The 20803-nt window shown below is 47.2% G+C and overlaps 1 protein-coding gene across 1 annotated transcript in view; it reads left to right on the plus strand.

The window, feature by feature from the left end:
- ZMAT4 (zinc finger matrin-type 4) overlaps positions 1-20803 on the plus strand; it is a 42261-nt gene that overhangs the window by 10430 nt on the left and 11028 nt on the right. The window contains exons 2-4 of the mRNA XM_010170666.1: positions 1577-1666; positions 7770-7926; positions 14230-14457. Of these exons, the coding sequence (XP_010168968.1) occupies positions 1577-1666; positions 7770-7926; positions 14230-14457 (475 nt within the window). The remainder of the gene's footprint in view (positions 1-1576; positions 1667-7769; positions 7927-14229; positions 14458-20803) is intronic.

Raw genomic sequence — 20803 nt, forward strand, 5'->3', positions numbered from 1 at the left:
TTTTGCTCCATTAAAAAAAATTATTGCGTAGTTACATTTATGCATACAAATATAGCTCTCTGCAAATTTAGCTCTGAGTTCACACCACAGGAAAAACGAATGTTCCAGAACATGCTAATGATAATTTAATATTTAAAAATTGCAAATCTGTGATGTGAAATTATAATATTATGGAGCTGTTGTGCTGTGAGGCAATCAGCAATGGAGATTCAGAGGAAACATTTGCATAATAATAGCTGCCGTGCGTGCCGGGGCTCTGGATGCAGATGTTTAGGAGTTGCAGCCTTTTCCCCCCGACATCTGCTGGAAAGCAGGAGCTGACTGTAAGTTAGTGTTGAAGGTTTGTGTCTGTGCTTCGGCTGTGGAAGATTTTAAATCTTCCTTTACATTTGGCAAGTCGCAAGGATTGTTTGGCTGCTGATGTGGGTATGACCAGGACATCTCCCTGCCTCTCCTCATCCTCGCTGCTGGTAAGCTCCAGCCATGCCCAAAGGTGGAACTGCCCTTGGTGCCCACTGCGTCCCCTCTACAAGAGCACAGGTCCCCTGAAAACTTCCCTGTGGTGTAAGTCATGGTTGGAAAGTACGTGCCCACTCAGTGCCTTTCTGGGGGGGGTACACGCTCAGCAGCGGGGACCCAGCCCCGGATGGATGGGGGCTGCTCACCGGGGCTTGGTAAGAAGGATCCGGGTGGGTTTGGGGACTGGTGACCACCATGGATGCTGGAAAACCTGATCTGCATCCCTCCTCTGCCCGACTGATGAGGGGTGATGCTGGGCAGGACTCGGGAGCAGAACGACCTCCCAGTCGAGCCTGGGCTTTCCCCCACGGGCACTGCTCAACCTGGGGACAAACCTTTCCATTTTTGTGGCTGTCTGGAAGGTTTTACTGTTCAACTCCCCTTGGAAATGCTTGAGAGAGAAGGGGCTGAGGATCTGCACAGTCCTTTTCCCTCTCTGTGCATGAGGAAAGCATTAGGTTTCATAACACACGATTATCTGATAATTTACCTGTGGGAGAAATTTCTTTCAAACCTTTGGCAGGTTTCAGTTGGCTTATTTCCTAGAGAGTGGGGTTTTATATCACTGGTATATTTTATTCTTCTGGAAGCATAGGAACTGTGGATTTCAGTTTATGTGTATCTGATCCCTCCTGATGCCATCCTATCTCTGCCTGAAGCTAAATAACCCTGATCTTTTCAGTCTCTCCTGCTATAGAAATGGTCTGATAACAAATGTCTCTTCTCTCACCGCCTTGGTTCCCGCTGCGTCTTCAAGGGGCTGCGGGCAGCAGGACTGAGCAGAGAGCAGCAAGGGTGGCCCCTTTCTCCTGCTGATGGCAGGTGTCATTGTCATTCCACTGTTCATTTCAGCTGGGTGGAGAGCTGTGACACCTTCCTGAAATGAAAATGTTCCTCATCTGGGTCTTCCCCCTTTTTTCCTCCCATGTTGGATACGTAGATCAAGGGGATGGGAAATTTTACTGCAGGTTGGTGGATGCGCAGCAATAGAGCCTCTTGCTTCCTGTAACTTTATTTCTTCCTTTTTCTCTCTTTTTTTGTTTTTGTTTTGTTACAGAGTCGGAAACACGCCAGCAAAGTTCGCCTTTATTATATGCTTCATCCCATAGATGGAGGCTGTCCGGCCAAAAAGCTCCGGTCAGAAAACGTGGGTATCGTTTAAGTCCCTGTTTATTCAGCTACTTTGGGAATCATTGACTCTCTGCTACAATGTTTTTTTCTGTTACAGCCACAGATGATCAGGTACCCAGAGGTAACATTTAGATTAGCTGAAACGCTAAGAAACTGGAAATAATTTTCAATAATCTATACAAGAAATATTAGATGCATCAGGAACAATAATTGAATTTTTAGTTATTTCTTCCATAGGGAAAAAATAAGCTGATAGCAAATATTCAGTGCTTATTGGGTTGAAGTGCAGTGGCTGGTTTTTTTTATGGGTGAGCTCCTGGGTGTTGGTGAGGCAGGGCTGGGGCTGTGGGAGGCTTGTGCCTGTGACATTGGGGTGATGGTGGAGGCGGCTCTACCAGGGCTTCGGAGCTGCTCCGCTCGAGGCACCACTTGAGTCACTTCCAGACACTTTCACCCAACTTTGAGAAGGTGACTCTGTGATTCTGTGACTCTGTTCCTGAGGAGGAGGGTCGCGAGGGCAGGACCTGCTGCTGTGTGGTGCCGTGTATGCTGGGGAGGTTGGGGGGTGTCACTAGAGAGCAGAGTCACCTCAGAGGTCTCTGCTGACCTGATTTGTTCCGAGACTCGATGAAAAGGGAGCGCAGGACCCAAAAGTCTCCTCGCAAAGGTTTGTGGTCAGTCTGCAGTTTTTTAAAAATGGCAGTTGGGTTCCTTGACTGCATTCAAATAAACGTGAGGAAATTGGACCAGCTCGCAGCCATTCGTCAGGCAATAAAAGAAGCCTGCGCTTAAAGGGTCTGATTTACAGTGAATTATTCATTCAGCTCTTTCCCGTATTCCGAGGCTGCTATGAGAGCTGTTGATGAGGTTCCCAGCAGATAGTATCCAAACCATTTCAGACCTAGGGGAGTGTAACTGTGGCTTCATGCTATCAATATTTAGTGAGGTAACTTCTAATTAAAGGGAGAAGGATGCAAGTTTTGCCAAAGGAATCGGAGAGCTCCTTCACGCAATAATTAAAATTTTAGTGGAACTTTTATGTTGCACACAGGGTAATTGCAGATGCAGTCTACCCCTTTACAGCAGAATCTCACTGTATTTTTATAGAGTTATTAATTACAGGGTGTGAAAGGTACAGTGGACGTGCGCATATAGACTTAGAATGTGGTCCTCGAATGAGCTTCATTACATCTAAGAAGAAACCACGTAGCTGCACATAGAGCTTAACATGGGGATAGGGTGGACAGCGAACCAAACAGACCTCAAATAAGTCAAACTGAACTACTTCCCATTTCTTTTGTCAAAGGGAACAGTGAGAAGTAATAGAATTCTATGTCTGCTGGTGCTTGATGGTGCCAAGGACAGCCCGTAGTGGGGGATGAATTAACGAGTCCTTATGCACTAGGTGAATGATGGGCTGTGCAAGACCTAAATTCTAAAATTATTTATGTTATAAAAATATAGCAGGGGAAAATCTGCCAACATTTACAGCTCAAAGTAGGCCTGTTGCTGATCAGATATTGTCCAAGCCTTTGCATTTAAAGGGAATAGAAATATTTAGGGCATGATAACATCACTGCCACGCACAGAGCGCAGCTGCGTTGCCCAGGTCAGGCCCCAGCAGTTAGTCAAGCCGTGGCACAGTGGCTTCAACCAGTGTTAGAAACAACCCCTGGAAAACAAATTTCTCTGTAGAAGCATCTGCAACTAAAAAGGGAATATTAGCCTTTTTTTCATCAAAACCTGTGCTGTTACACGACTGTTTGCCATTTGGTTTGTATCCTTTTGAGCACAAACTGAACTCCTGGCCTTTCTTCCAAAGGGCAGGAGGACGGAGAAGCTGCTGCAGTTGTAGATACTCAATGCCTAGAAACAGCATTTGCTACCTGACCTTTCAGTGAGGTGAAGGGTGGTGTTTTGCTGTTGTTTGAGGACTATAAAAATACTCTGCATTCCCAAAACACACGTTATCCTTTCACAGTAAGAAGTCGGAGGCTTATACAATTAGTCTTGCACTGGATAACGACTCAGTTGTTGGGCTGAGTGGTTTTAATCTTTTGTGGGGGAAGGGAAAAACCTCATGTCTTTGGCATATTTGAGAGATTGTTAACCTTTCATTTTAAATTTCTGCTTAACATTTCAGCTGAAAGTAATCTGAGAAGGTTGCAGACTGTGTCAGGGCCTCACTGAAATTAGGAGTCACGTCCTCAGAGTCCTGCGACTGGTGATTTGGTTTTGATCAGCCTTTTCTCACTAAATTAGGACCCCTATTGATGATCAGGACAGATGTGATGAAAAATTCAGATGTGTTACAAAGCACATTTTGGGATGGGAGAAAAGCTTTCAAATTCTTTCTAGCCCTATTTGTACACCAAGATAGTAAATTGCTTTAACCAGCATCATCTTCCTTAAAAAAGGAAGGGGTCATAATAGCAAGAATAAATTGTTTGAGGGAAGATAACAGGGTATTAGATTTGCTGCTGAGGGTATTGCACGTCCTACAAGGCGGTGCTGGGGATGGTGATGCTGCTCTGAGGCACAAATGGTGCCGGCGGGTTCCTTGAGAGTCCCGGCTTCAGTTCCCGATCAGCAAGGAAATCAGTTTTTATAGCTTCTGCTGCAAAATTTACTGCATGCTGTAACTTAAATCTTCAGCGATTACACTGAAACGAAGATGAAATGTCTGGGTTTAGAGCCAACATTCTTACTGTGTGTTTTGTACCTGATCAGAGGTTTTCAACCAAAGGTCAGGTAGTGGTTTCAGTGAAAGACATTAGTGATGGAAGACTTGAATTTATTTTCCAGCGGAAGGCTGGGGCTGGCTGAGTGCTGCTGGGCTGGGCTGGGCTCTCTGCCCCCTGTCCGGAGCCAGGGCAGAGCCCCCTTCTCTGGGCAAACACACCCCTCACTGAACCTGGGGCTGGTTTTGCTTCAGAGGATGTACAGCTCCTAAGATCCTCTGAGAATTAACAAGCATTTCAGATTTAGATAGCCATAAACTGGCACTTGCTCTTTGCTTGTACCACAAGAAAAACAGGTTCTAAAATGGAATTGGTCTGAATTTCATGTGGCAGAGTGTTAGGGAAAATAGCTCTTCAGCAGCAACACTTTCTTCATATTCAGAAAATTAACTCAAATTTAAAAGATACTGTGCAGTGCCTTGAGTGCTATGTTTTATATTGCTGTATTTCAAGGGTTTGTATAATCTTTTCTTCTTAGTAAAACCTAGGAAATGAATACAGCAGATTTGTATCTGCGGAATAAAAATCCTTACTTTTCCTGAGGATTGCTTAAGGAACATCCAGCAAAGAACTGCAACTGCCTGGCCCTGTCTGAGGATTACGCCTTTTAGCAGCTTGTTAACAGGCATCTGAATAACTGAAGTTAATTCTGTTGGATGTATGAGACTTGCTTTGAAGTCTGGAGTATTACAAAAAGAAGCCCTATAAATGGGGCTGGCTCGGCATGGCTTTGGAGTGAGGGGAAGATGGGAGATGTCAGCCCTGGGAAGCAGATGGTTTCTCTCTGAGGCCACGGTGTGTTTCGTGGTGCTTCAGTTTGTGCGAGGCCATTTGCCCCGTCAGTGCTGCATCTCTGTGGAGGTCAGCGAGCAGGGATAGTCTGGAGAAGGCTGCAAAAACAGATGGTAGAAATATTCCTTGCACATTGGCTGGCTTTGTGCAGTGTGGGGTTAGAGAGTCACTTGTGTGGGTTTTACAGAAACTAAATTGAGCTGTTGGTGCCTATTTACTGCTGCGGCTTTAGACTGAGCTGGGTGCTGGAGCAAGGGAAGTGGTGAGGAGAGAGGGATGAGTGTGCACGTGGGTGCAGGGCACCCCTGGAGATGGAGGAGGGCACTGATGGGTGCAGGGCACCCCTGGAGATGGAGGAGGGCACCGATGGGTGCAGGGCATCCCTGGGAAGCAAGCATCTTCCCTGAGCAGGCTGCTGGTCCCCTGAGCCCTGTGCCTGGCTCAGGCTGGGCTCATCTGCCCATCTCGCCCGGGCATCCTGATAGACATGCGATGTTATTTTACCAGCTGGCTGCACAATCCTGTCAACACGGTGTCATTCAACGGGTGACAAAAGACACCCGGATCAGGTTCCCCCCAGCCCATCTGGTTACAGGTAAAACAGCCACTGACAAATGAGAAGGCATAATTACCCTTCAGGGCTGGATCCCTCCTCGAGCACCGGGCAGCACAGTGCAGAGAGTTTGGGTGGTGGAGGAGGGGAGGGGGGCAATTCTGCTGACGAATGCTACAGACTTGAGTAAATGCTTAATACCAAACCCAAAATCTCCTGCATCCTGCTGACAAAGAACAGCACTTAGTGTATGAGAACTGGCTGGCTGTTAGGGAGTGAAGGTCTGTTGTGGTCTGTGCAGAGGCTGAGGCTCTCAGGAAATGGGGGACACCCCTCTCCTGTAGACGGGTGCCAATCTGGTGGCCAAGTCCCCATCTGGGCTTCAAGGCTGTCACCTAGAGATTGGTTGAACTTGGATAAGCTGCACAGTGACCTGTGGATCGATGTAAACAGGACCTTAGGCTCTAAATGGGGTCCAAGGGGTGTTAGAGGGGTTTAATTTTTTAAAATTTTTATTTTTAAACTACAATCTATCTGTGAAAGTCGGTTGGAAAGGAAAAAATGTCCCTGAGGAGCAGACCAGGCAGAAGAAGAGACCCTGGTGTGTAAACACCGAAGTGTATCAGCTTTTCAAATGAGCTCTGTTGGAGGCTCTTTGTATGTTAGCACCACAGATGATCAATACAGTCTGGGAATTTTTTTACCCTGCTCTTAACTTTCAAGTGATTTCCCTTTGAAGACATAACATATCTTGAGAGAATCGTATTTAAAAGAAGTGCAAATTACACTCAGAACAGTACTTATCACCTCTTGAGATTTCTCCCTAAGGTTTAAGTTGATTTATAGTTAACAACAACAACAAAAAAGTGATGAAAATCCGTCCTTCTTCTAATTGTGCTTAATTTTGGGGGAGAAAATGACCTTAAATAGTGGGTCACATGCTGAGTCTGTGCTCAGTTCACTCTCCCCAGTATTGCAGAGCCCTTCTCCTGCTGTGGGAGGTGAAGAGCTGGGCCCTTCATGCAGTGAATGTGACATCTGCAAGAGGGGAGCTGGATTTTTGGGCTCCATCTGACTTTCCCTTGACCTCCGCTGTCCCTTCAGCAGTGTCATCGTGTCCAGCTCTGCGGTGTTTTGTGTGCGGGGACAGCCAACACCAGACTGGTCGTGTGTTACCATGGGTGCCTGAATCTTTGCATGAGGATGAACTGCAGAACACATTTACAGAGACTGCAGCTTCTAAAGCAGACTGTTTTCTGGTTTGCCTGTGTACCAGCAGTTGGAACACTCACTTAAAAAAAAAAATTAAAAAAAATAAAGTGCACGACTGTCTCCAGATGGCTTGTTGGCTTGTCACTGGAGGGAGTTTTACCCTGGCACAGAGGCCAGGTCTGACCATCTTGTCCAGGGAATGAGCTGGGATGCTAACTACCTGCACGCAGCAGGTCATTTCCTGGCTTTGGAAAGGTCTTGCTCTGCACAGAGGAATATTTTTAGAAGAGATCATTTATAAATTGTGCTCAGTGGCCAACACAACATAGCGAGATCTTTGCAAAAGTGAGGCCATGCATCTATGGCCCTAAATGTGATTCCAGTTTCCTTTGTGGAATGGATTGAATATGTAGTTGTGTAAATGTGCTTTTTCCCCTGCTCGGTTGTTGTTTGCACACTTACCCCTGTATCTGTGGAAGCTGTTTCTCATAAACACTTGCTGGCAGCAGCCGTTGTGTTTTGCTGACAGATGTTCAGCCTAGGGGCTGGTTGTGAATATTCTCCCTGGCTCTTACTCCTACAAGAATAACCATAATGAAGGCTGGAGACAGTGTTCTCGTTAAATTGGGGTTTACTTGTAAAGATAAAGATGCAGCGATTAGTAACTGTGAAGTGAGTCTGGGGGAGACAAGGAAGGGAAACCACTTGGAAACCACAGCCTTTGTATAACAGCTTGGATTCCTCTCTTTTCTCTCCTCCACTCTGCTTGGTGGGCTTATACCCCTCTTTTTTTTTTTTTGTCTGTGTTTGTCTTCACCCAGGGCAGTGATGGTGACTCGGTGGATAAGAACAAATGCTGCACACTGTGTAACATGTCCTTTACCTCAGCAGTGGTGGCCGAATCGCATTACCAAGGGAAAATCCATGCCAAAAGGTTAAAACTGTTGCTAGGTGAACAACCAACATTAAAGGCCACAGGTAGGTCCAGAGCTGGAGCAGGAGGGTCCTGCACGGGGCGGAGGGGCTCGTGGTGCTGAGGAGGCACAGCCGAGGCGCCGGCTGGGTTCTGAGTGGCAAGAACTGGATAGCTGAGTGACGAGGGCTGGCAGAAGCAGCTATTCATTTGTGTTGCTGTCATAACAACCTTTAAAAATTGCTGATGCTCATTATTGTCCGCTCTGTTCATGCGCATCAGTGGTTATCAGCCACGGCCGGCCTTTCCACCAGAGCCCTATCTCTGGCTCCATGCTTCTGAAATGTTTTGCTCGGTGGAAGACAATCTGTCCTCTGGGCACGAATAGCCAAGCCTTGCTTTAATTATCACAAGTTATTTGACAGCTCAGCTAATACGTTTAATAAACCTTTTGTGTTACTGTACAGAACAGGGTATCATTTGCTTTTACCTTAGAGGGAAATCTAGTCTTTAAAGCCGTTGGATCGATTGTCTTTTGATTTTTGCCCAGATGGGTATTCACGCTTTCCTCTGCGGTGATTACGATAATGCAAACCTATTAACTTTCACATTTAAAAAGTCAAATGTTGGAATCGGATATTTAACCATCTTATTGTTTGTTTAACCATAAAGTCCCTGCAAACTGTTAATATACTGTGAAACAAAACTTCCTCTGTGCTCGTCGGCCCAGAGGATACTTGAACAAAATACCCTTCGTGCAGGGTAACCGGGCTGCTGTCCTGCAGACAGATGCATTCCAGTATTAGGACCAGTGGCACTTTCATCAGAACAAAACAGAAATTTAGCTGTGCATTGTATATCCTCAGAATGGTTTGGATTGGAAGGGACCTTAAAGATTATCCAGTTCCAACCCCCCTGCCATCAGCAGGGACACCTTCCACTAGACCAGGTTGCTCAAAGCCTCATCCAACCTGGCCAAGAACACTTCCAGGGAGGGGGCATCCACAACTTCCTTGGGCAACCTTCCCTGACATGATGCACAGAAATCCTAGATGTGATTAAATAAGGGGGGGGTCGGCTCTCTGTGTGGTTTTGTTGCTTTTTTTAACGTTACAGACTGTAGATGTTGATGCATCTCACATCACTTGTCCTTTACCAGGGTTGGCTTGGGAAATGTTCTCGCCTTTGCCTGAGGGCACACGGGGAATCACTTCAGGTGGTGGTTTACTCCTTTAACAGCGTGCTCTCAGAGGGCAGGATACCTGAAGGTGCAGCAGAGTTCACCAGTGCTGAGGTGCCTCTGGGAACAGCGCTTTGGGCACCTGGTGTGAATCCCATGGGTGCAGCTGTGGGTGCAGTGGGTGCTGGCAGCTCCTGGCCATCCCGGAGCGAGCCAGCAGGATGGGTCTAACATGAACCAACGTGATGATTTGCAGCTTGACTCACTTGAGGACCCCTCAGGCTCTTCTGTGCAGCTGGCAGATGACAAGGGCACTGAGAGAAGGACTGTACTCACAGTATTTAATTGCCCAGTGCTTGCATTAGTGCTCCAAACCACATCCCTCGTGTGCAGCCTTCCAGTAATTTATCCTCCAGTGCCAAAGAACCTGCTACAAAAAACAGTATTTCTGGTCAAATCCAGATGAGTTTCTGAGGGTCACAGGGGTTCTGGATTTCAGGGAACTGACTCCCATGTAAGTTGATGATCGAGATTCACCTGCCAGCAGGGAAAGCAGCTGTTTTCACCTCTGGGACTGTCATCACAGGCAGGATCTGGTGGGTCTGGTGCTGTAGGGGCAGGTCAGAGGGAGCAGCCGGGAGCCTGGGGTCTGTCAGTGAAGCCAGGGCTGTGCAAAGGCAGATGGACAACCCATGGGCAGTGGTTCTCAGTTGATGGCAGGAGGGAATTGATCTCAGCACAGCAGGTGCTGGTGGAGATCTCAGACTCTGGGAAACCAACATTTCTCTTCAGGAAGTCGTAGATGTGTGTGGAGTGGCTGTGGGGAGATGAGAACCAGCGGTACCCTCTCCGGTGTTAGAGACCCCTCTGAAGTGGTGCTGAGGCTGGACTGTGCAGTGACCAGCTGTGCTGGGCTGCTCCTGGATGTAGAGGCTGTAGGGCTCTGTCGAGGGAGGGCTTGCCAAGAGCTGCACCTTTGCATCATGTTTTTCTCTAATTTTTTAATCATCTGGATCAGCCTCGCAGAGGCTCTGAGTGAGCTGCACCGCGTGCTCCTGGAGTAATGGGCTCTTCAGCTGTAGTAATCACTAGGAAAGAGTAACTCAAGGACTCATCGGCTCTTCCAGACACTTGATCTGATGAAGCTGAGCTGCAGGAATACATTAATAAGCACCTCCTTGCTCTCCAGTAGCTCTCAGAAATGTGCCCTTTGGACACAGCAATTTTATGGGCTTCCTACAGCATCACCCAGCATTTTTCCACTGAATTTTTCTCTTTTTATCCCAATCCTGCATAGCTGGTGGCACCAGGGAGCATTTAGTCTCTCGGACAGAGCCTCAGAGCCAGGGTTGGTTTTCCCCTTGATTTTGTTCAAGGAGATAAATGACATTTACTAGAAGATAGATCTGCTCAGAGCCAAGCTGCTACCTTGCAGCAGTTACGTGGCACTGACAGTCAGCAGTTCTCTTACCCCATGCTCCTGCCAGACAGTCCAGATGTGCTTTTCGGTCATCTGAAGCTGCAGCATCCGTCACCTGCAGCGTCCACCCTTCGGGAGGGCTCTGGTCTGTTTTGCAGATGCACGCGGACGCGCTGGTGACTGCGTTCTGCCTCCAACCAAACCACTGCCTGATGTTCTGGGTTTTGTGTCTTACCAGCCCCATAGAAAATTACATCTGTTCTCAGTGCCCTCACAGAGTTACACCTTCTCTTTCAATTTTATCATCTTAATGAAACACAGATCTCTCATTTCTCTGCTGGTGCTTTCAGGAGAGGGAGAAGTGCCTTAACGCTCAGGTTTTTCACAATAGGAAAGCAATGTCTCATCACTACAGCAAAATATTTGTGATCTTTCCTGTTGCTCCTGCTGTACGAGGTTGTAGCCCTCAGAGGCTTTATGTCATCGCTATTGCTGATGAATTTCTCTAGTCATTTCCAACATCTTCTGTCAGCTCGAGTCCACTCATTGTAGGAGTTATAAACCAGAATTGTGGGGGGGAAATATCTGCTGCCTCCCTGGATCCAAGCACTGGCAGTGGCAGGTGGAGGTTTTGAGCAGGTGGCGTTTCAGGCAGGTGGAGGTTTGGGGTATTCTTGGCCCTTCAGTCGTGGCAGTGCCATGCAGTTGCTGTCAGTGCTCCAGGAGCTGCTGGGGCTGGTGTGCACCAGATCCACGAGAGGAGGTTCTGGCACCAGGGTCCCCTGCGCTCGGGGTGAGGAATACAGGTGGGATTTTGCTGGCAGAAGAAGTTATCTTGGCTTTTCCACCTCCTTTGGGTGGGGTTTGTGTTTCAGAGGTGCTGCAGGGGCCAGAGAAATGGCACCCAGGTTTGGGTGCAAGGATCCACTTGGCAGCAGCTGGAGTTTGCCTTAGTCCCGGATTTGTCTTCTGAAGACTCAGTTTCTCCAGTGCCCCGTTGCCCTGGCTCAGTTACTTTCTCATTCTCATGCTCAGTTCCTGGAGAGTGGCAATGGTGAAAAGCTGAGTGCCATTTAAATACAGCTATGAATAAAAAGCTTTGCATGCAAGAAATAAGTCAAACATTAGTTCATTGCCAGAGTGCTAAAGTGTTTCTAACTTTGTATTTTGCTTCTTGCAGCAAAGTAAGACTTTCTCACTTCCCTCCCACAGCAAAAGGGAACGTAAGGCAGACTGTCATGAGCTATTTAGCATTTTTAAATACTTGAAATAGTCAAACTAGCAGTTTTTATGTTTGTGTTTTAGATGGAGAAACATTTTTAACGCTTGACGTTTGTGAGTGTTTATTATTAATTTTTGTGTCGCTGCTCAGGGAATGATGATATTTTCTGTTCTGTAGTAGTTATGTAGCACACATCAAAATGATAAATCTACATTTGTGCAGAAGTCAACTTTCATCTATTCCTCTTCAGGAGGATTTGGAAGACACAGGATGTTTTCATTAGCTGCCCACTGGGTTCAGCATGCCGCAGGACTAGTGGGAGTTGAAATGAACCTGAGGAATGTGGCTTTACAAGAAAAGAGTTTGTATTGTGTGTGCTCAGAGGAAATCCGTGCTGGGGTGGGTTTGGGGAGGCTCTGGTGCAGGAGTGCCAGTCCCACTCCCTCCTGCCCTGCATCTGGATGAGCACAAGCCACCGCATCATCGGGATGGGCTCGGATGTGCAGCCACGGGGCTGCTGGTCCAGCTGAGGCTGAGCAGCAGAGGATGCTCCAGTCGTATTTCTTTAGCGAGCGGGAGATGTAACTCCTGTGGACACCACCAGCTCTGTGAGCTGCAGCCTCCCTGGTTCCCCTCTGGCAGCAGCAAACGTATGGAGAAGAAGAAGGCTGACCAAAGGGATCTGATAGATTTAACTTTATCGCCCAGGGCCAGGAGAGCAGCAAGTCAAATCTATCACAGAGCTCCTGTGCTGCTGTAATAACCAGTTATTTATACTGGTCCAGATGCCCAACTGTCTCTGCAGCCCAGTCCCAGAGCCTCGCCGTGCCCTGAGGCTGCACAGCCCTGTCCCTGGGCATGGTGGCACGCTGGTCCCTGCAGGGTCCCTGGGCTGGGCACAGCCCTTGCATGGGGCAGCTCTGGCACTGGTTCATTGTTGCAAAAATAAGTGAGGAACAGTCAAGCTACACTTGCTTTTCATGAGCTGAGCAGGTGCAAAGTCTGGGTCACGTTGGTTTAGACAGACAGTGTCATTTTTTTCTAATTTTCTTCTCAATCACTGTGTGTTGGCCCTGGGTCTGCTCTTTGGTGTTTATGTTGTGGGCACCTCAGAGGGCCAGGGGTGTCTCTCATGCTGGAACAGTAGGTGTTAGAAAAGATGATGTTTTTAGGAGCAAAACCCAGCCGGGTCCTTCCCCAGGTGTTTCTCCTTCTGGGGAGGAGGGTGATGGTGCCTCAACCAACCATCCAGGCTGTGAAACTCTGATACCTTGGTAGTTGTCATCAAAAACAATAGAGGGTTATAAACCCCTGGAAATTGATAAGGTTATAAGTAATGTAATATGTAAGATACAATTTCCCTGAGGAAAGTTAATAGACATCCCTTCCTGAGCAGGTCAGCAGAAAATTTATAACAATACTAACTTTCTTGAGCCCTGGAGTCAACCACAAGGGGCTTCAGTTCTAATTATACATCTAAATATATCCCTGTTTTGCTCACTGCTGCCATTCCCAGTACCAGACACTGAGGTGGGTTCGTCACTTGCCAGCCCCTGCTCTCATCAGGGCTCAGCTGGAACAGCACGGAGCTGCTTGATCAAAGGCAAGCAAGCCCCTCCTCACCACCTCAGAATTTGCCTGTTCCCGTGTCACAAAGAAGAGGGGTTTGTTAATTATTTAGATAGCACACATTTCATCTGGAAAAGAAAAAGAAAACCACATAAAAGGGAATTTTTGAATGAGGTGCGATAATTAAGTGCTAGTCACTGTATATTTTTGTGTCCCAATGTTACCTGAACTTTATTTTATTTTAAAACTGTTTTTTAATGGCTTTGTGACTTATATTATACAAAGTGGGAAAACCGTGGCCAGCAAGGTGCAGCTCCATTGTGTAAAGACTAATCGTCCATTTTTCTTTGAAATTATTTGGGGACCATGTTTGTGTTCCCAGATGGTCTCTTGGTGAATCTGAAGGGAAATGGGGTTAAATTAAGCTCGTGGGTTGCTGGTAGCTGTCAATTCACAATGTGATGATATTTCAACAAGGGGCCTGAGGAGTGAATGGTTTTTTCATCTATGACAATTTACAATTACTACAGCTTTCCATATTCTTTCCAAGACCAAATAAATTGAAAAATAAGAATCCTGAGATAATGATAAATCTGTTTATCTTGAGAATTAGATGGCTTTGTATGTTTTGTTTATTCTCCACTGTCAATTTTTCCTGGAAGCAGCAATTTAATCAGGATAAGTTTAGCAGGTTTTGTCACAACAGCGATGAGATGTGTAACCGCAATGAGAGCATCCTCATTTCCCAGCTAGTGAAATGCAGACAGATGAGGATCAGTCCTGTGCTATCCTTTTGTGCTGTTTTTTTAATGAGAAATGGTAAATTTCTGAGCAGTACCATCCAAAATGTCCAGTGGGACCCTGTAACTGCTGCTAATTGTTCCCCGTGTCTAATGTGGCATCTGCCTCAGGCTCTGCTGTTACTCGGCAGCAGCACTAGCCTGGAAAAGCTCATGTCTGCACGTTTCCTCTTCCAGAAACTGCTCTGAGCTCCCTAAAGCAGCCGCACACGGATAGTCCCCCCGTGGTACCGTCACCTCCCCAGCGCAGGGACTCGGACAGGTACTGCCAGCTCTGCGCAGCCTGGTTCAACAACCCCGTGATGGCTCAGCAGCACTACGACGGCAAAAAGCACAAGAAGAACGCGGCCAGGGCTGACCTCCTGGAGCAGCTGGGGAAGACCCTGGACCTAGGAGAGCTGAGAGGTGAGAGCAGGGAGTACGTGAGAGCTCGGACCTGCTCCCTGTGGGATCTGGTGACCGTGGTGATGTGGCCACCATGCCTCTGGTCAAGTGGGACCAGGGAGACTGTGGTGCTCTTACTGCTTGATGAGTTTCTTGCTACTGTAAAAAGAATCCCCTCCTCTGAGATGACAGTCTGCAATTTCAGCAGCATCATTTAAAGGTTGTTTCCTAGGTATTTCTTTTGCCCCTTCCATTAGCACACACTTCTCTCCCCCAGCAAGTGTGGAGGGTCCCTGTGAGCAGAGCCAGGAGAAGCGTTAAAGCCCCGCAGGGAGGTGGGAGGGGGATGTTTGCTGCTGGAGGCAGAGCACTCCCTGCATCTCCCTGACAGAGAGCAGCATCAGCTCTGTCGTGATTGAATTACTGCTTGTGAACCACCACAGTGGCCCTGGGTCAGCAGCAGCAAGAGGAACCCAGCGGTCGCTGTGGATGTGTCCAACACAAGCTTTATCTGTTACTGCTGAAGGGAGAGCAGCTGTCCGTCTGTCTGTCTGGCCATCCTGGCCCTGCCAGGAGGGGCTCTGACACCCACAGGGTCACTGTTGGGCTGTGCCCTGGGATCACCCAAGTTTGGGTCTTGCACCCCTCTGGGAGCCCCCCTTGTGTGGAATGGAGCTGTGGCTGGACCCCCTGAGCATCCCTGGACCCCCCGGCCGCAGCCACTGCTGCTGATGGACCAGCTCCATCACACTGTGCCTGTTGATGGGGATGTGCTAATTAATACTGGCTGAGGATGCTGCTAAGACTGAATTCTGAACAAAGCGCCTTTTTAACATAGAGGTGTAATTACAGGAGAGGTAAGAGCCTCCTGTTGGAAGTTTTCTCTGTGGTCTTGGTTATAATTCTATATGCACATGCTGTATTTGACTGAAGTAGGCTGCGGGAAAAAGTACAGGTTTGATTTTCAGAACCATGCGGGAGGGAGAGGCCGGTTTGCCAGCAAGACAACGCGTTAACATTTTAAAATACCTTCTTTTTTTTCCCCCCCTTGCTAAATGAAATAATTTTCCTTTAAATACTAATGACTATACAGTGTATTGTGCATTTCTTGATCTCGGATAAACCTTGTAATGGTTATCCAGATCCTTCGTGTGCTACCTAGTGTGACTCACAATGCCATAAATGATTCATGTGGCTGAGTCACTGCCCGCTGTTGAAAATATGCGGGGAAATAAAACCTGGGAGAAGAACATGGAAGTGCTTAGTACTTTGAACTGTGCCAAGCTTGAGAGTGGCTGAGGATGTCATTAACTGTAAATAAATCAATTGTGAAGTGTTTTATTCATTTAGTTTGTGCCTAGAAGAGTTGAACTTGGAGGGCTTTAGGTACTTGCCAACCTGTGTTGGTTTTTAACTTTTTGGTGGTTCTGTGCATGGTTGGGATTTGCAGGTGAATCTGGTGTGGTCCTGTTGGTGTCCATTGATCGCAGGAGAGGGGGATGGCAGAGCTGTGCCATGGCTGTGCATGTCCCTGGTGTAGGGGAAGCCAGCTTTGCTCCTCTGGACACATCCAGGCTGTCATTCAGAGTCTGCAGTTAGAGGACGTCCCATGCTGTACAGCCTCGCTGAGCCACCATGTCCTTGAACCTGCTGCTGGTGTCCTGCAGAGCCTGTCTCTGCTGCTGGAGTAGCAGTACGGCTGGGAAATCCTCTTTTTCACAGTTTTTCCTAACTAGGGGTGTGATGTGCTCTCCTGTTCATGTTTAGCTGTGAGGCTAGAGCAGATCTCTGCAATAGCCAACATGGAATGAAATCTGTCTTCTGTCCCAGAAAACAGCCTTACCTTGGCAGGTGACGTCATATCTGACTTCAGGAATGATGGTCACGGTGGCAGTTCAGAGATGCCCAGTGGTGACCCAGTCCAGCATGTCAGGGAATCTTGTCTGGCCATTGCTTTTGATGTCCAGCACGTTTGGTGTTGACAGTAGGTGGTAGGGATCATAGCTGTGTCTTCTCCTCATTCTGCACATTTTGCTGCCTCAGCATTCATTAGAATGCAAATTTCCTTTCCACGCTACCCCAGTAGCTTCTCCCATCACAACTTAAATATTAATTCTATTTTGACTACTGTGGGAGACAAGTATTTGATGCATTGTGTGAGCCTGGAACGAGCATTGTTGGTTGAAGTAAAACATTGCAGCAGTCTTTGATGTTTTGATAATGGTTATAATAAAATATTTATTGATAAATATGAATGTGTATTTGGAGAAATAAGAATAGAGATATATTTTTGGACAACTGATATTTATAGGAAACAAAAGCATTGATTCATCTTGCCAAGTGCTCATCCTCCAATTTTGAAGTCTTCTTTTCTTCTCAGAAATGAGAAAGAGGAGGGGGGAAAAAGAAAAAAAAAAAAGGAAAAAGAACCCTCACGAGCGGCACCATTTCTCTAGTCTGTGTGGAGTCAACGCTGCAGTCCATGTGAGTGCACACTCACACGGTCCTGGTGCTCTGCCTGAGTGGAGGATGCTTTCGGGTTCTCCAGTAGCGCACACAGGGTCCAGCCCACTCCCTCTGAGCAGCTTCGTGCTGCTTTCCAGCCTTGCCAGGACCCGCTGCTCTGCAGGGTGGCTTGGCAACCCCTCTGCTCTTGCTTAGGAGAATGCACAGACATACCCTGAGAGAGGGAGAAAGGGAGTTTTTCTTCCTGTTGATCCTCCTCAAGCTGCCGCTGTGCCCCAGCCCATCCTGGCGCAAATCAGAAAAAGACAGAAACTGGTGGGTACGGTGACAAACCCCCAGCTCTGGGCTCTTCCCCGACAGCTTGTGCCTGTTCAGCAACACAGAGCAGAAGCTGCGGCTCCGTCTGGCAGCTCTCACCTTCCCACCGCCTGCAAAGCGAGTTGTGTGTTTGCTCCATCAGCTCCCATTTCACCGGTTTGACTTCACCTCTGGTGATATCCACCACTGAACTCTTCCCTTCCTCCTCCGACCTAGGTGGGCTCTGCAGGGACAGGGGCCTTGCAATAGCAACTGGCAGATCTCATTCAGGGGGAATTTATTTAATAACAGACTCTGCTTATTGCTGATGCTGCCTGAACCCCACAGCAAAACGTTCTCTCCTTGAGGCTGGTGCAGTGTGTGGAAGTCTGGGCTTTGTTCAGTGGACTCGGTGGGTCCTTTCCTTTCCATGCAGGTAGCTGCCATCCAGGCAGAACCTCCTTCATCTCAGCAGTGTTCATAACAACATGCGACTTAGAGGCACCTTGGGCTCTCGTGTCTGCCAGTAAAACCTGAATTTTACGTAGTGATGGAGACAGAGTCAGGACCAGCCTTGTGTACCCGGCATGGATTAGATGGGATCACGTAAACTGCGGGAATAAGGATCTTCTTCCTGGGGCACTTGGTCCCTGGTGAACAAGAAAAGCACCAGGTCCTGCAGGAAGAAACTGTTGCCTTTCACAGGGATTACACTGTGAATCCCTAAAATAAAATACAGCAGCCTCTGCAGTGAAGCAGAATTTGGATGGCTGCACAGGGATGCTGTCACCTGAAGCCTTTGTGTTTTCAGGTAAATTGTCATAGTTGCAGATGCTATCTTGAAAAATCAGGCAAAGAGCTGAGTTTCGTTTCCCTTCTCAGCTCATGATTTCTTTGTATGCCTTATAAATACTTTTAATTCTGTGCTGTCACTTTTGGTTAGTAAAAAGCAATTTAACAGGTACTTCCCTGGAATGTGTTTTAATGCATTTTATGCAGAATGACACTAATGACTCGTCTTGTTAATATTTTATTTAATGGCTGTGGGAGCACATTCAGTTTTACATGAGTACATGTCATCGTGCAGGGTAGGGAATGCTGATGTGTGGTGAGGATGCAGAAGTAGAGGTGAATACAGACAGCACAGCATTTCCTATCACAGACTGCTGGGGTTGGGACCACCTTCCCATTGCAGGCTGCCCACTGAGATCACACAGCTCCAACACACTTTGCTTGGGTGCATTTTATGAAACTACAGTTTGAGACAAGTTGGCAGCTTTGGTAACTCCACTGAGAGCCAATACTGTTAATTTTGATATTCTGGAGGTGACTGTTGCCTGTGGCTTCAGCCTGCAGTTTAGCTGAGGTGGTTTCCTTTCTCTGTGTCTTGTTTTGATGGAGCTCGTGTCTCACTCAAGATTTTTCCTGTACAAGTCCAACTCAGGATGTCACATTTCAGCTGAGAGGTCCTACAGCCCTTGTCCTGCCATGGGAACAACGAAGGGCAGCTTCTGGTGTCTTCCCAACTGGCCAGTTGGAAACTGGCAATGTCTCCATCCACCTAAACCATACCCGTGTGTGCTGGTAGAGGTGGGATCCTGCTGAGCACCAGCGAGTTTGCAGGATCAGCCCGTTCTGTGGCCGCGTGTTCCAGCTGGTGGGAAGAGCCGCTGCGGCGGAGCAGCACCGAGGCCACGGGGAGGATGGAGAGGATTCCCCTTGTTCATCATCGTGAGCAGCTTTGACATGCTGGTGGAAAAAAATCCGTGTCCCCAGTTAGGAACTGTAATCGCTGATGGCGTTTCCACCTACACAAGTAATTAAGATTCAATAAGGCTGCTGTTAATGTATGCTGTTAAATTAGCTGCTGAGCATTAGCACCTTATTACCTTAATTTAAGGTATTAGTGGTTTCTTACTTCCCTGGTCCCAATCTCTGCTGGTCACAGCGTGGTCCGAGGGCTCTGTCTGCAGCAAGGTGCTAACACACGCCCGTGACACCCACACGTTGCCTTTTCCATCCCTTCCCCTGCGTCGTGGCACGAGTGTACATGGTTTGCGGTGCCTATTGGCTTAATAAAGGAAACAGGAGCTGCCAGCTATGGAGAGAGGGTTCAACTATAAAACCACTGCTGCTGCATCGAGAATAAATTCAGTCAGGAGAGCATCCGTAAGCATATTTGCAATTTGATTTTTGTTCCATGCCGTATTGTGGCACATAAATATAGGTGACTATTTAAATACTTCTGCATTATTGCTTACTCGCTGTTTTCAAGTACTCCTCTGAATATTTTTGAAATACTTTTTAAAGATGTTTAACGTTGGGCCAGATTCTTAGGTGAGACGTGTGAGGTGTTTGAGAAAAGTGGGACTGTTGGTCTAGCTGGTGTCTGAAGCTCAAAGAAAGCCAAGTGATTTTTCAGGAGTCCAGCTGCAGCTGAGGATGGTAGGTGTGTATATAGCCCATGCAGTTAATTATGGTAAGCATAAACTGATCCAATTCCAGAATGCCATACATTACTTGTTGTAAATGAATTGTTTGAACATTTCTGCAAAGCAACAATACCGTGGAAAGTCAAAAGAGACTATTACATGGTACATTAAAACTATTCCTGAAGAGTGCAGTGGCCCGTGGTAAGAATCCCAGAACTCTGGTATTTTTAAGCTGAGCCCTTCAATTAAGCTTGAAACGGTCTGTTCTGATCTTCATGGAAGTGAATCAGTGCAAAGCAAAACCCGACCACAGAGACTCTAAAATTTGCAATTCCTTTTTTTTTTTCTCCCTAGGAGGACAGGACAGAAATTACTTCAGCGTCAATGGTTTCCTGTAATGCCAATGTAGGTGTGATGTCAGTGATGCTAATGCAGTCCGCGATGCCAAGGGAATTATTAGGATGTTAAAATACAAAAGCGAGGAGGAGAGAAAGTGCCACTCTCTGATACTCAGCATGCCAAGGGAGACAACAGCACTGGGGCTGGAAGCACTTAAGTCTGCATTTATGTGCTTAATTCATGTCAGGTTTTACCTCCATACAGGGGGAAGAGCCCCCGGCTGCCGCCTCCCTCTCAGGGACGTCCAGAAGGGAAACGGGCGTTTAAGGTCCATTCAGCTGTGCTCTGTCTTTTTGGTGGAAATGTGTTAGATGAGGCAGAGAAGTGACTGTTTCTGTAACTGTGCTCTGAAATCACTGTGCTCTTGCCCCAAGGTAGAAGAATAATGGAGTTAAATTGTAGATAAGCTGCTGGGAGGAGGAGAGGAACCAGAAAGAGACAAGTCAGACCTACTTTTGTGGCTTCTGCAGGTACGGGGGAACTTCTCTGGCAGCATCGTGATGTTCTGTAATTAAAAAAGTCATAGAGGAATGTTTTGGGTGAAAACCTGTCTATAAAGACAAAATAGAGCATTAGTGTGTAAATAATTCCCTGATCTATCATGTGCTAGCAGGCTAATATCTTCTCCAGAGGGAGGGAGGGGTACAGCCCTTTTCTAAGAATAAATGTCTCAGAAGTGGACCAAGCTGTGCATTTTTCCAGGAAATCTAAAGTGACACGAATCAACACTAATACCAACCATTTCCAGCAGGCACTGGGCAGCATGCTGTCTT

The sequence above is a fragment of the Antrostomus carolinensis genome, unplaced genomic scaffold (assembly GCF_000700745.2).
Source record: "Antrostomus carolinensis isolate BGI_N321 unplaced genomic scaffold, ASM70074v2 scaffold2506, whole genome shotgun sequence".
Taxonomy (NCBI): domain Eukaryota; kingdom Metazoa; phylum Chordata; class Aves; order Caprimulgiformes; family Caprimulgidae; genus Antrostomus; species Antrostomus carolinensis.